General features: G+C 43.6%; 1 protein-coding gene across 8 annotated transcripts in view; it reads right to left on the bottom strand.

Moving 5' to 3' along the window:
* LOC122560229 (fibroblast growth factor receptor 3-like) overlaps positions 1 to 15,031 on the bottom strand; it is a 177,392-nt gene that overhangs the window by 56,052 nt on the left and 106,309 nt on the right. For all 8 annotated transcript variants that reach the window (XM_043710819.1, XM_043710906.1, XM_043710729.1 and 5 more), the window contains one exon: positions 10,226 to 10,279. In XM_043710819.1, coding sequence (XP_043566754.1) covers positions 10,226 to 10,279 — 54 coding nt within the window. The remainder of the gene's footprint in view (positions 1 to 10,225; positions 10,280 to 15,031) is intronic.

Raw genomic sequence — 15,031 nt, 5'->3', positions numbered from 1 at the left:
CACATCTCTTAGAGGAAGATGAACTTTTAAACTACATATGTGAACTGGAATGAATAGTATGTTTTGTGATTTCAGTACATCCCAAAGTGCCTTACAGTCTTAATGTAGTACTTTTCTCTCGTGAAGTCAGTTATAATGTAGGAAATGAGGCAAACAAATTGTGCATCAAACTCTCACAAACAGCAAGAAAAAGCAGACCAACGAAACCATTCTTCCATGAGGTCGGCCTAAGTATAAATACTGGCCCAAGAGGTAAGAACCTCTGAAATTCCCCTCTTCTTTTTCAAGTCAGGTCATGGGATCATTTACACGGAAGTGAACAGCCAAACAGGGCTTTGTTTAATATCTTACCAAGAGATGCCACGTATGAAATTCAGCAATTTTACTTTACTGGACTTGCAGGTCAGTTTAACCATAGAACCCCTACAGTGTGGAAGCAGGTCATTGGGCCCTCGGAGTCCACACCAATTCTCCAAAGAGCATTCCACCCAGATAAACGTATCCCTGTAATCCTGCATTTTCTATGGTTAATCCAACTACCTTGTACATCCCTGCACTCTACAGGCAATTTAGCATCCACCTAACCTACACATCTTTGGGCTGTGGGAGGAAACCCACGCAGACACAGGGAGAATGTGCAAACTCCACACAGACAGTCACCCAAGGCAGGGATCAAACCCGGGTCACTGGCACTGTGAGGCAACAGTGCTAACCATTTGGCCACCGTGCCTCTCCATTTATAGGTCTGGATTGGCAGGATGACCTCTAAATATGGAGGGACAGCTGCTACGAATGAGGCAAAACTTATACTCAATTAAGCCTTAATTTGAAACCAAAGTAAGACTATAGTTCAACACAAAGGGACAAGACTCAAATACCTCAAAACAATCCCAATATGGAACATTGTGGAGTATGAGGGAAGGGAGGTTTTCTTTGATAATACTGTAATAGATCCTCTCTAGTATATTTATCTGTGAGAGAAGAAAGATTGTCCCTATGCCATTTCCAGTGAAATCATTCTCCAGTCATTCAACTGAACAGAAAACATAGGAAATCTTGCAATGCCCACAAGCTTACTACATGTGGGAACCCAAGGAATTCAGTGCCTGAAAATTTCTTGCAGAATCATTTGCCATGTGGGAATTTTCAGACTGTCTCATTAATGTGTGCTTGTTACTCATTTCAATCCGAAGGTGACGGTCATGGTCTGTAGGAGCCACTAGCGATGCAATTTTACATCTGAGGTAGTGGCGTATCAAAGTGTCCTAATGAGACACTGAAGAACAATGTTCTGTAGCACCCCCCTGCTTTGCCCTGAACATAACCAGTTAAAATAACACAGTTGATGGTTAGATATTCATTTTGATTAACAGAACTGGGACCTCATTTAACAAATTGGTGCTTACCACAAGTTGTGCAGTAGACAGAATCCGCGCTAATTATGTAATTTGCTCAGCTGATGTCTGTGGGTGCCCAGCCAGATTTAATTAGAGATCAAATTGCCTCCCAATACATAAAGGCACATTGCTGAAAGTCCAGGGGGAGCTCGTGTAAACAGAGATATTTACCAAAAGTGAAGCATTGTTTTTACTTGACTTAAATGTGATTGCCAGAAAAACATAATTATCCTTCAGTTGAAGGAAAATATTCGGCTTTTACCAGAGTTCCATTATCACTGACCCCGAGAGCACATTCTCCTATTGATGAATGAGTGCAAGCGCAGATAGGGAAGGAGCAAGGGAACACCAGCTGAAGGTTAACCTGTTCCTTTGCCTAAGCAGGAGAAGTTCTCAAGCAGATACTGGGCATGTGATGGTAGGCAATGTCAGCATTCCTGTGAAGGCACCAGAGCAAGGGCTTTCGAGGGGTGTTCCATCAGTCACTCTTATTACAATGGTGGATATTGTAGTGTGGCTAAAGGCAGTGCCATGGAAGTGTAAGTTGGTATAGGAGTGGACACATGATATAAATGCTCTGACAGGTACCCAATTACTCCCTGCGTCTTACCCAAACTGTTAACAAAACCACTTGTTTCTACCCCTGAAACTTGATCAATCCATGCAGTACTGCAGAGTCTTGAGTCCATATCTTCATTGTCTCAAGTCTTGGCTTTTTACCCACGTTCTTCATTAGCCTCCTGACTGCATAAAGTAGAACATTTTTGGAATTCCTTGATTATGTTCACTCCTATCCATACTGTCCTTGCCAAACCTCCATAAGCTCTCATGCTCCAGAAACTAGAATCATCGTCCCTGTCAATGCTGTGAACATAAGATCTCGGAACAGGTGTTGGCAATTCAGCCCCGTGAGCCTGCTCTGCCATTTAACACAATCATGGCTGATTTCACTTCAGCCTCAACTCCACGTTCCTGCTTTTCTCCATTGATTTTCTCCAGCTGAATGTCCCCATTATCCAGTATCCTCCCTCCACTTGTCTGACACAAGGTTTGACCATCAACTCTGTTAGCCTGTGTCCTCTGGAAATCCCCGTCCACAGCCTTGTTTTGCTACCTCCCACCCACCCTTCGATTTTAAAGAACCCTACTTTGTTCCTGTTCCCACATTTCTTGTTGCACTTCTCTCTGTTGTTTCCTAGACAGAACTGCATTTCCATAGCATCCCTCACAACCAAAGGACTGCTGCTATGTTGAGAAATCTGGCAACCAACCTATGCACAGCAAGCTTCCACAAATAGAATGGGTGCTGATGTTTGATCTGCAAGGGGCCCTAAATATCTTTCAGTTGTCGAGGAGCTGGATACATCTGTAAACTGCCACACTTAAATGAAAATTGTCTGCTCCATTTTTGTTTACTTTGTCATTTGCCAATGACACCATGTTTAACCACATTGTTTTGACCAGAATTAGCTGCATAATTGGAATTTTTTTTCCAGCGTGCACAATGGGAAATTTTGATGTGCATTCAAACCAAGTTTAACAGGCTTAGAAATGGACTTTTTTTTGTGAGGAGTGGATTTGTTTGGACTGGATTAGTGGTTGTCTTGCTTCCTAACGCAGCAAATTGCCTCTAATTTATACTAATCCCTTCTTTAAAATGCTGATATCCTGTGATCGAGCCAGTGATGGTCACGAGGTAGATTTATGCCTAGGATTAAACGCTATGCCACAAGAGCACATTTTCTCATAACACTGTTCTCAATTACAGGCATCACATTACCTTTATGGAAACCTGTGCAGAACTGATCATTCTTTGTTCTGGAAGAGCTGAACAATGCACTCACCATGTCACAGAGTCATACAGCGCAAAACAAGCGCCCATCGAGTCTGCATCAACTTTATCGACACTATCTCACTTTGGCCTATTGCCTTGAATGTCATGTCATTTCAAGTGCTCATCCATGTACTTTTTAAAGGTAGTGAGGTTTCCTGCCTGTCTATTTTGGCTCTTACTCTAACTGTGCAAACCTAATCCCCACTGCAATGACATTTCCTCTGCTTCCAAACGTTAAACACGGTAGCTACATTAACGCTATATGGGATGCATTGTGTGCCATTTAGAAAGGAGGTACTGTGAGTTGAGATTATACATTGCCGCAGACACATCTTTGCATGAAACTCCTTTTCCTCCCCTGCAGTGGACTCAGAGAGCTCTGCTCAGACATTGCTAGCTTGGATGTGCCTTAGCAAATGTGTACTTCCCCAAAGGAAGATCATTCTTCTGACTGAAGAGGCAAGAGTCTCCTGATGCATGTCCTGCACTATTTCGAAGTAACCCCTTGTTGGCTCAGCTTTGGGACTCCTGGTTCAGAGTGCCTATGCTTGTCCCCTATGTATGTTCTGCTGAATACTTCAAGTAAACAGTGGGGCGGCACAGATGCTCAGTGGTTAGCACTGCTGCTTCACAGCGCCAGGGACCCGGGTTCGGTTCCAGCCTCAGGCGACTGTCTGTGTGGAGTTTGCACATTCTCTCAGTGTCTGCATGGGTTTCCTCCGGGTGCTCTGGTTTCCTCCCACAGTCCAAAGATGTACAGGTTAGGTAAATTGGCCATGCTAAATTGCCATAGTGTTTAGGGATGTGTAGATTAGTTGCAGTAGTCAGGGGTAAATATAGGGTAAAGGGAATGGTTCTGGGTGGGTTACTCTTCAGAGGGTCGATGTGGACTTCTTGGGCCGACACTGTAGGGATTCTATGATAAACATGTTTGTCATGCCCTCGTACTGCAATGTTGGAGACTTACTCAACACCAGGAAAAGTGCTCCCCGTAAGAGCCGGTGTAGGGCTCCGCTCCCTGAATTATTACAGCAAAGACCAGCTAAACAACCAAGGGCTGACTGAGGCAGGCTGCAGGCAGTGGAATGTATGTGTATGTGCAGTGGAAACAAGAAAGTGGTACCATTGCTGCTGGAAATGGCTCATACAATCAAAAAGGAGCCAGTTTAGATGTGAGCTACGAGGAGTCCCTGTAGTGTTACATTCCTCTGACACAGGGTGGCTGTGGGGCATAGTGCCAGCTGTTAGCAGCATCTTTAAAGCAGCATTAGGACAGCTGGTGATGTAGTGATAATGTCACTGGACTAGTAATCCAGAACTCTGTTGACATGGGATTGAATCCCAACATGGCTGATGGTGGAAATTAAACTCATTGAAAAATCTGGAAAACCCAACAACCACCTAAACACTGCCAGATTTCCATACAAAATACCCATCTGGTTCACTGATACCCTTCAGGGAAGGGAATCTTACGTGGTCTGGCCCACCTACTCAGATCTATAGTAATGGGGTTGACTCTTAACTGCCCTTTGGGCAATAAGAGATGGGCAGTAAATGCTGGCCTAGCCAGCAATGCCCACACCAGGTGAATGAATAAATAAAAAGACAGCACCCACAAATGTTGCAAAATGGGACTGGATTGCAGCATCCCAAGTATCTGGTTACACGGCTGTTTTCTCAAGCCCCATGGTGAGGAGGCTTCTGTTGGTCTGTTTGATAAGTGACAGACTCATTGTGAGTTCACCAGTCAGAGGGGCTGCCGAGACCGGAAAGGATTTGCTTCGGATCTCCAGGCTTCAGCTTGCATGAAGTTCTGGGAAACTGTACAGTGAAGATGGAGCAACCTACTGCAGTGCTCCAGGGCCAAAGGAAGGGGAGAAGGAAGAAATTAGGTTGCTCCCGCGTGAGCAGGTTCCACAGATTGACAACACAATGACTCGGGTCTTGTGCATTTATAATCAGCTTTACCATACACAAGAAGCTGAATGGCTCTCAGATTTTCTCAAAGTTAACACAGGAACTATCAGTCTTGTTCTATTCATTTTAAATTAGTCAGGTCTCAAATCATTCTCCCTTCTTTTCTCATGTCCCTGCTTAAAGATACTGAATTGTTCTGCGATCTGGTTCATTCCAAGGGGCCATTTTATAGAGAATGGAATCACAGCCTGGTTGCTGCCTTCCCTAAGCTACGCATATACACACATTTGTCCAGCGTTGAGTATATATCAGGAAGAGATATTTTCCCTCAACAGTGCCTCTCACACATTCAGGGACGGAGGCATGGGTGGGAGCCTGAGGTCAGTGATATGGCCCTTACCTTTCCCAGAACCTCATGCCAGCTAAAGACCCACTACCAATGGAGGATGTTCCTGGGTGACTAGTGGTGTAAGTGGTTATTGTTCAAGTCTGAGAGCCAATTTGGGGATCACTGTCACCCCATCTGACGCAGGCTGTCCCCCTCAGCCGTATCTCAGTGTTATTATTAGCCTGACATCAGAAACTTCACCAGCAAGCCAGCTCTCCGGGAACCTGACCTCCATCACTCCAGTGGCTTTACACAGGAATTGCCACCAGGTCTCAGAAAGGGGACGTCCAGACCCACTGTCGCCAGTAAAAATAACTTAGCCAACCTCCATCACTCTTTGTATATGTCTGATTCCGCACCAATATTACAGACCGGAAAGCAAATTCTTAAATAATCTCTGCCCTGATGACATTCCTGCTCCTGCTTGCACTAATGCCAAACTGGCACTGCACTGTAAGATAAAGGGCACATTTTAATAGTTGCTTAGTGAATTTTAATGCACAACATTATATACTGAGGAAATAAATAAGGTCACAACTCCCAATGAGACCACTGAATACAGAGACCCCTTCACAAGAAGCAGAGATCTTTAACTCGTGGAGAAGCAGTGGTATGAAACACACACAGAACTCACTCACGCCACAGATTCCGCTAAATTATGGGCTGATTGCTCTGGTGAAAGAAATACCACATTCAGAGATCCCAGCTCAGCTCAGGTGTCTGCTGAAGAGGGAGACAACGTTGGTGTTGTCATTCAGGAAGCAGCTCATGGACAATGTCTCTCCTTAACAGGGGATGGGGGGAGCTGAAGAGGTGTACAAGTTACAGTTCATCCTCCAACATCTTGTCCAAGATGTTACTGTTTGTACATTAACCAGAACCTGGAGCATCAGTAGGATATTTATTCATTGATGCAAGTTAAGAGTCTTATGCTGTCCTCAACTGATATCCATATTTGCACTCTCCTGTAAGGCTCAGCTATGGATTAAACCCTGAATAAATTTCCTCTTTCAGACAGTTTGGGATCAAAGCAGTACCTCAATACCGTCCTGTAAACCCATACCAAAGACTGAGCCTTGGTCCTACTGGAACACCCTCGCACAGCTTCTCACTAGGTGAAGCTACAGAGCTAATTTTTTTTTAAAGTACCTTGTTTTCGGATAAGGTGTAATGCCAAGGCTTGGCTTCCCATCGAGTACACATAGGAAATTATCATTTCACTAATGGAGAAATAATAGTGATGTAAATCTGATATGTTAGCTCTTCGTTAACACTCACCCAAAATAGACTACTTGGTCATGAGTGTACTTTGTATTGTGGAAACTTGCTTTGCACAAATTGGCTGCAGAATCTCCTGCTCTTCCAGCCTTCCAACCAATGATTCCATCGATACTTCCCACTGCTTTGGGAAAGCAACCAATGTAATCTTGGACCCCTCCCATCCCAGTTATACTCTCTTCCACCCTTACAAATTCAAGAACAGCTTCTTCCCCACTCTTACGAGTCTTTTGAACAGACCTCTCAAATGTTAATTCTGATCTCTCTCTGTGTGCACCTTTTCTGCAGCTGTACTATTTTGCACACTGTTCTGCTTCCTGATGCACTTTGTGTGGTACTATCTGACTGTACAGCACACAAAACAATACTTTTCACTGTATCTTGGTACACGTGACAAGATACATTTTTTTCTAAAGGTGATTCATGAGAGCAGGGGTCAAGGGTGTGGAAGATGTGCTCTGCTTTCTGAAGACTTTTCAAGAGTCCCCATCACCACACAGGAATCACAAACCTAGCAGATCTGAGCATCTCTAGCCTAGACTTCAAGCAGCAACATGACAGTGTCTTTAAATAACACTAAAACAAACTTCACAGTTATTCTTTGTTGTCTGCAACACCTGCTTTCACATGGAAATAATCCTTTTTTTTATTTGTGTTACAGGGGTGAGAGGCTGTGATCCAGGTACTGTCAAAGAATTGTCAGTGTAAAGAGCGAAGAACATTCCCATTAAATTCTAGGTCTTGTTAAATCACCAAACATTCAGGAGAAGGTCACTGTTTGGTTAGCTGGAGAGCTAGCTATTATTAGTGTCCACCAACCCAAGCAGTAGGACACACTTGTGGATCTTTTTGCAGGAAGTTTCAGATACACCATATGGAACTCCCCTGAATTTAATACAGCATTTCTGAAAGAGAATCTTTCCTGCTTTAACAATCTCATACATTGGGGTCTTCAAATGCCAACATTATGTATAACAGTTTAATTCTGATGGGGACTTGTATAGACAAGATCACACTAGTGCATCAAGATGTGGGTTAAAGCCCCATTCCTAGTAATTTGAACCTGGAGCTTTGCTACTGGACTGAGGGAATGCTGTGTTTATCTGTGCTAAATTCCCCTCTGCTTGTCCCAGTGGTTCAGATGCATCTTCGAATTCCCAGGTGTAGTATCACATCATCCATGCCAACATTGTAATATTAAGCACTGCTAATTAAAAACATATTAGTTCGCTGAGTATCTCATTACTGCTTGCTAGACATGTTTTTTGCGTATAACAGGAACTGCACAATTCTGAATTACCTGAAATACTTTAATTGCCAAAGATATTAAAAAAATCACTAAATTAGAACAAGTCTTGATTTTACGAGTTCACTGGATCTGCTTCAATTGAATGATCTGAAGGACAGCCACAGAATTTACACAGAACACCAGCATAGTTTTTACATTCTCCAAGTGAGCATACTAATGTTCAGTAGGATGTGATTCCTACAACCTTCCATGACGTCCCAAATTATCATCTTACATGTGCAAGCTGGACATTTATTCCATGAACATTCTCACAGTTGATTCTTTGTTGCGCCAACACTATCTGTTCATGTATTTACTTGACCATGCTCCTTTCCCCTCCTTTCGCTGTCACCTACCTCTTTCCCCCTCTTTCTCCCTCTGTCACCTCCCTCCCTTTCTCTCTGTGTCTCTAATGTGTCAGTGTTCAGTTATCAGAACCCTGGTTGCTTACACCTTACTCCAACTGCCAAACACTAGACATTACTAAAATCCACACCCTTTTGTCAAGGAGGTCAACAGTAAAGATACTGAAGAACTGTACAGACTGAATTTAACAAGTACATTTTCATTAGTCAGTCACTGTAGCTTGTACAGGTGCTTAATGACAAGACCATGTTATTGTTATACAGTTAATAAGGTTTTGAATATAAAGTAGTACCTCGATTATCCGAATGAGATGGGAGGGGGGAGTATTTTGTTTGGATAACTGATTGTTCGGATAACTGGAAACAAGTGGTAATTTGAGTGCTGGTTATCGAGCATTTCTTGGTTAGCAGGCAATGCACACCATAATGCCATATAACCGATAACTGAATGCTGAGTTGCCTAATGCCGTTAGCATTAGGACATTGAGTTCTTGTTTGGATAATCCGAAATTCAGATAATCAAGGTTCTACTGTATATAAAGAGAAGCAAAGCACTTGAATTTCTAATTTTACAACATTTTGCTACAACTGCAGCTGTACCCAGTGGGAGATTTACTAGAAAAGAGTCCCCACAGTGTGGGGCAGGTCATTGGGCCCATCGAGTCCACGCGAGAGCATCCTGAGCAGACTCACCTCCCCCATCTCTGTAACCCTGCATTTCCCATGACTAAGCCACATACAGAGGAACCTCTGTTATCCGAATACCAATTATCCAAAAATTGGATTATCCGAAGGAGATCTCGAGGTCCTGATAGAAACATTACATCCAAGACGTATTTCCAACAGTGATCGTGTCTTTTGTTTACAGTGATTAAACAGGCACCGCCTCCAAATGACTGTCTGTCCCGCCCTCCACTTTCCCTGGAGTTCCACAGACAGATGTACCCTAAACCCCCCATTCCCAGATAATCTCTCTAACATTGTCCTGTACAGGGCAAAGGTGGAACCTGTCAAAAAGTTGCAGTAAAATATTGTGCGTGTGGCTGTGGCTGCATGCGTGTGCGTGCATGTGTGTATGTGTATGTGTGTGTGTGTGTGTGTGTATGTGTGTGTGTGAATGCTATTCGGATGCTGCCTGAACTGCTGTGCTTTTCCAGCACCACTCTAATCTAGAATGCTATTTGGACTCTTACCCCCTCAAAGGCAGCAGCAGCAGCAGTCTTGTTGTTCACGTCCAGTCCGGCTGCCCCGGAGAGGTGGAGGGGGTGGATGGGAGGAGGGGTCAGGCGGGGGCACGGACGGGGTTGGGGCGGGAGAGTATTGCATGGGGCTGGTGTTGGGGACGGGGGACAGTGTTGTGGGGGGGGCAGGGTCTCGCGCGCTATGTGCTGCTGCAATCTCCTGAACGAGGAATAGACTTTTAAAACTCCGAGCCCCAGAGCAAAGGCATTTAATAAATTAACCGAACGAAATACTGCTCGCCCATCACGTTTGGATAATCGAGGTTCCCCTGGTTTTATGATGGTTTGCTCACTGCAATATCTTAGCAACTGACAATGTCTCAAAGTACATTGGTAGTTATTAAATCACCAAATGTGACACACCACCAATATTCCACAAACATCGGCAGTTGAATGACTAGTTTTCACCCCATTTACTGGAAGAAAAATGCCAGTCAAATCTTCTCTGCTTTTCTTTAAATTCTTAACTTTGGGAGGAGGGAAAACAAGTGAATTTTCTCCAACATTGACAAGGTACCTGCATCTTCAGATCCGTCATCATCATCTTCATCATCACCCGAAGACAAAGAATCTAAAAGACAAAATAAACCTCTCATCAGTATAATGCCACATTTATGGTCATTGTGTAAACCAGTTGCATACTGTAAAGGAGTCAGCCAGGATTGAGATAGAGTCATAGAGATGTACAGCATGGAAACAGATCCTTCGGTCCAACCCGTCCATGCCGGCCAGATATCCCAACCCAATCTTGTCCCACCTGCCAGCACCCTGCCCATATTCCTCCAAACCCTTCCTATTCATATTGTAGATTAGAGTGGTGCTGGAAAAGCACAGCAGTTCAGGCAGCATCCGAGGAGCAGGAAAATTGACATTTCGGGCAAAAGCCCTCTATTCCTGATGAAGGGCCTTTGCCCGAAACATCGATTTTTCTGCTCCTCGGATGCTGCCTGAACTCTGTGCTTTTCCAGCACCACTCTAATCTAGAATCTGGTTTACAGCATCTGCAGTCCTTGTTTTTACCTTCCTATTCATATAACCATCCAAATGTCTTTTAAATGTTGCAATTGTACCAGCCTCCACCACTTCCTCTGGCAGCTCATTCCTAACACGTACCATCCTCTGTGTGAAAAAGTTGTCCCTTGGCTCTCTTTTATATCTTTCCCTTCTCACCCTAAACCTATGCCCTCTAGTTCTGGACTCCCTGACCCCAGGGAAAAGACTTCGCCTATTTATCCTATCCATGCCCCTCATAATTTTGTAAACCTCTATAAGGTCACCCCTCAGCCTCCGACGCTCCAGGGAAAACAGCCCCAACCTATTTAACCGTTTCAAGACATCCAGCACTTCCTCCTCTGTAATATGCATATTTTGCAAGGTGTCACCATCTATTTTGCTAGTTTTTATATCTTCCATATCCTTTTCCACAGTAAATACTGATGCAAAATACTTGTTTAGTATCTCTCCCATTTTCTGTAGCTCCACACAAAGGCCACCTTGCTGATCTTTGAGGGGCCCTATTCTCTCCCTAGTTACCCTTTTGTCCTTAATGTATTTGTAAACACCCTTTGGATTCTCCTTAATTCTATTTGCCAAAGCTATCTCATGTCCCCGTTTTGCCCTCCTGATTTCCCTGTTAAGTATACTCCTACTTCCGTCAAAATTGGCCTTTCTCCAATTTAGAATTTCAACTTTTAGATCTTTTCCATCACTATTTTAAAACTAATAGAATTATGGTTGCTGGCCCCAAAGTGCTCCCTCACTGACACCTCAGTCACCTGCCCTGCCTTATTTCCCAACAGTAGGTCAAGTTTTGCACCTTGTCTAGTAGGTACATCCACATACTGAATCAGAACATTTCCTTGTACACACTTAACAAATTCTTCTCCATCTAAACCCTTAACACTATGGCATTCCCAGTCGATGTTTGGAAAGTTAAAATCCCCTACCATAACCACCCTATTATTCTTACAGATAGCTGAGATCTCCTTACAAGTTTGTTTCTCAATTTCCCTAGGACTATTGGGGGGTCTATAATACAATCCCAATAAGGTGACCATCCCTTTCTTATTTCTCAGTTCCACGCAAATAACTTCCCTGGATGTATTTCCGGGAATATCCTCCCTCAGCACAACTGTAATGCTATTCCTTATCAAAAACGCCATTCCACCTCCTCTGTTGCCTCCATTTCTATCCTTCCTGTAGCATTTGTATCTTGGAAAATTAAGCTGCCAGTCCTGCCCATCCCTGAGCCATGTTTCTGTAATTGCTGTGATATCCCAGTTCCTAACCATGCCCTGAATTAACCTGCCTTCCCTGTTAGGCCCCTTGCATTGAAATAAATGCAGTTTAATTTATTAGTCCTACCTTGTCCCTGCCTGTCCTGACTGTTTGACTCACTGCTGTTCTCAACTGTACCAGTCTCAGATTGATCTCTTTCCTCATTATCTCCCTGGGTCCCAACCCCCCCAACTTATTAGTTTAAATCCTCCCGAGCAGCTCTAGCAAATCTCCCTGTTCTAGCTATCTCCCTGAGATAACTAGAACAAAGCAGAATTATCCATTAAGATCAAAGCAGCATGGCAGAGAGAATAACAAAGTGAGAAATATCCAGAGAAAGTATAAGCTTAATGCCCAATTATTGAAATGAATCAATGGCAGCATTCTGTCCCAGATGAGTTACTCAACAAATATGTTCTTTTACTGGGAATCTCCTGAAATTTTGAATTATGTTGGATTATGTTGTTCAGCACCAGCAGCTCCTTCTATTACCCCAATCTAGTGGGTATTTATGTTCAGTTAATCCTGAACTATGGAGGTGGCAAGTCAACCCAATCTGGTCTTAACTGGTCACACACAGGTACAGGTGGGATAGAGATCTGGAATAGCTCGGTCTCTCAACTCTATATCAGGAGCACAAAGCACAACTGCAATGCCTCAACACTGTCTCAGGTATCAGTTAACACAACAGAGCTGGGAGAAATGGGATAAGATGGATTGGTAAGCTGTAGCAAGTGGGGTGCCATAGTCCTTTGACCCAAATACTTACAACCTATGTTAATGGCTGAGGAGGTGGTGGAGAGAATGCAAGTTGAAAGTGGTGGACGTGGTGCCAATCAAGCTTGCTACTTTGTCTTGGACAGTGTAAATCTTCTTGAGTGTTGTTGGGACTGTACTTATCTAGGCAAGTGGGGAGTATTCTATACTCTGATCTACTTTTGTAGCCATTGCATTTATATGGCGAATCCAGTTCAGTTTGTGGTCACTGATAACCCACCTGATACTGATAGTGAGAGTTTCAGTGATGGCAATGCCAGTAATGTCAAGGTGTGATGGTAAAATTCTCTCTTGTTTGGATGGTAAATACCACTTGTGTCATGCTAATGTCATTTGCTACTTGTCAGCCCAAGCCTTGATATTATACTATTTTTGTTGCAGTTGAACATGGACTGCTTCAGTATAGGAGGAGTCATGAATGGTGCTGAACATTGTGTAATCATCAACGAACATCCCCACTTCGGACCTTATAATGGTGGGATGGTCATTGAAGAAGCAGCTGAAGATGATTGGGCCTAGGACACTACCCTAAGGAACCCCTGCAGAGATGTCCTGGAGCTGAGATAACTAACCTTCAACAACCACAACTATGTTTTTAGGTGCTAGATGTGACTCTACCCACTGGTGAGTTTGCCCCCTAAAACCCATTAATTCCAGTTTTGCCAGGGCTCCTTGATGTCGCACTCAGTTGAATGCAGCCTTGATGTCAAGGGCTGTCACTCCCATCTCACCTCTAGAATTCAGCTCTTTTGTCCATGTTTGAATCAAGGAGCTGAGTGGCCCTGGTGAAACCCAAACTGGGCATCACTGAGCAGGTTATTGCTGAGCAAGCGCTGCTTGACAGCACTGTTGATAACATCATCCATCACTTTACTGATGATGAGAGTAGACTGATGGGGCTGTAATTGACTAGGGTGGATTTAATGAAGAAGCAGACTAAATGGGCTGAATGGCCTACTCCTGCTCTTGTTCCAATGTCTTATGATCTTATATGCTGAGGTAACGTTCTTGAGTTACTGAGGTGGGGCTTCAGCCTACAGCCATAATGCAAATAGCTTCAGTGAGTTCAGCCTGCATAAAATTTAACGGGTACAGAGTCTTCAGTATGTAAAGTATTTTCATTTATTATTCAGACCGCAGTTTTTTACATGAGTGTAGGAACTGTGGAAGTAAGAAGTTATTCTTGAAGAGAAATGTCTGGTGATGCCAAAACAGTGAAGCTCTGTGCGTATGCTGCACACCTAAACAGTTCCTGCCTTTAGATACAGTTACACAGATCTGTTAAACCTGACTCTGGCCAGTTTCCCATGTCCTGTTTGCATCCCAATTCAGCATGAATTGGGGTTTTCAGTGAAGAAAATCACTTTGACCATGTTTTTAGAGAATCAAACCCTCTACAGAATCTCACATTCACAGAGTCAGTCCCAGCTCAATGCTGGGTCAACTGATCTGGTGGGCATTATGATCGATTTCAATGTCGGGGATGGGGGAATTTGATTAGCACTTCAGCCGAGCAAACCTGATGAGAGATATAAGCATGGACGAGGACACAATTAAGCTCAGAATTTGGAGATGCCGGTGTTGGACTGGGGTGTACAAAGCTAGTGTGCTTCCAATTAAACCTGTTGGACTATAACCTGGTGTTGTGTGATTTTTAACAATTAAGCGCAGGAATGACTGGTCACTCCAGTTTGATAACAAAAGCCGATGTGTGAGGGATGGAAACCTACACAAGTGGACCTGTGCATTTCGCACCACTTCTGTCTCTGCCTCATGCAGTCAACTTCAATTCAGCAGGCTTTGGCAAAGGTTGAGCAAATGGAACCTAAGGCATATTTGAATCTGGATACAGCAAATCAAATTCTGTTTTCATTACCCCCGATTCTGCCATTTTTACTGATCTCTGGGGAACTGCGTCCTGTTTATACTGGCCCAGCGACTAAATGAACTAAATTATGTTTGAATCGGATGGGATTCTGGCTGCTCTACAGATATTACAGGAGATTGAGTTTCATGAGGCTGTCCACATTTTCCACGGTAACTGTGAATGACAGGCCTTGCTCGCGAGTGATCATTTATTTTCATTTTCCACATCATGAACGTAATTGGTAAGTGATTGGTAATTTCCTGCTGCTATTGCAACCAAAGATGATGGCCTGGAAAATATCAAATGAAAGCTCTCTGCAAGATAATGGGAGTGGGGGAGGCGATGTTCAAGTGGTGTGAGTGTTAGATGATTAATGCAGAAATCCAGGGAACCTTCTCAGGA

The sequence above is a fragment of the Chiloscyllium plagiosum genome, chromosome 1 (genome assembly GCF_004010195.1).
Source record: "Chiloscyllium plagiosum isolate BGI_BamShark_2017 chromosome 1, ASM401019v2, whole genome shotgun sequence".
In the NCBI taxonomy this organism is placed as follows: domain Eukaryota; kingdom Metazoa; phylum Chordata; class Chondrichthyes; order Orectolobiformes; family Hemiscylliidae; genus Chiloscyllium; species Chiloscyllium plagiosum.
Note: the sequence above shows the minus strand (reverse complement) of the source record. Positions and strands in the feature narration are given on the sequence as shown.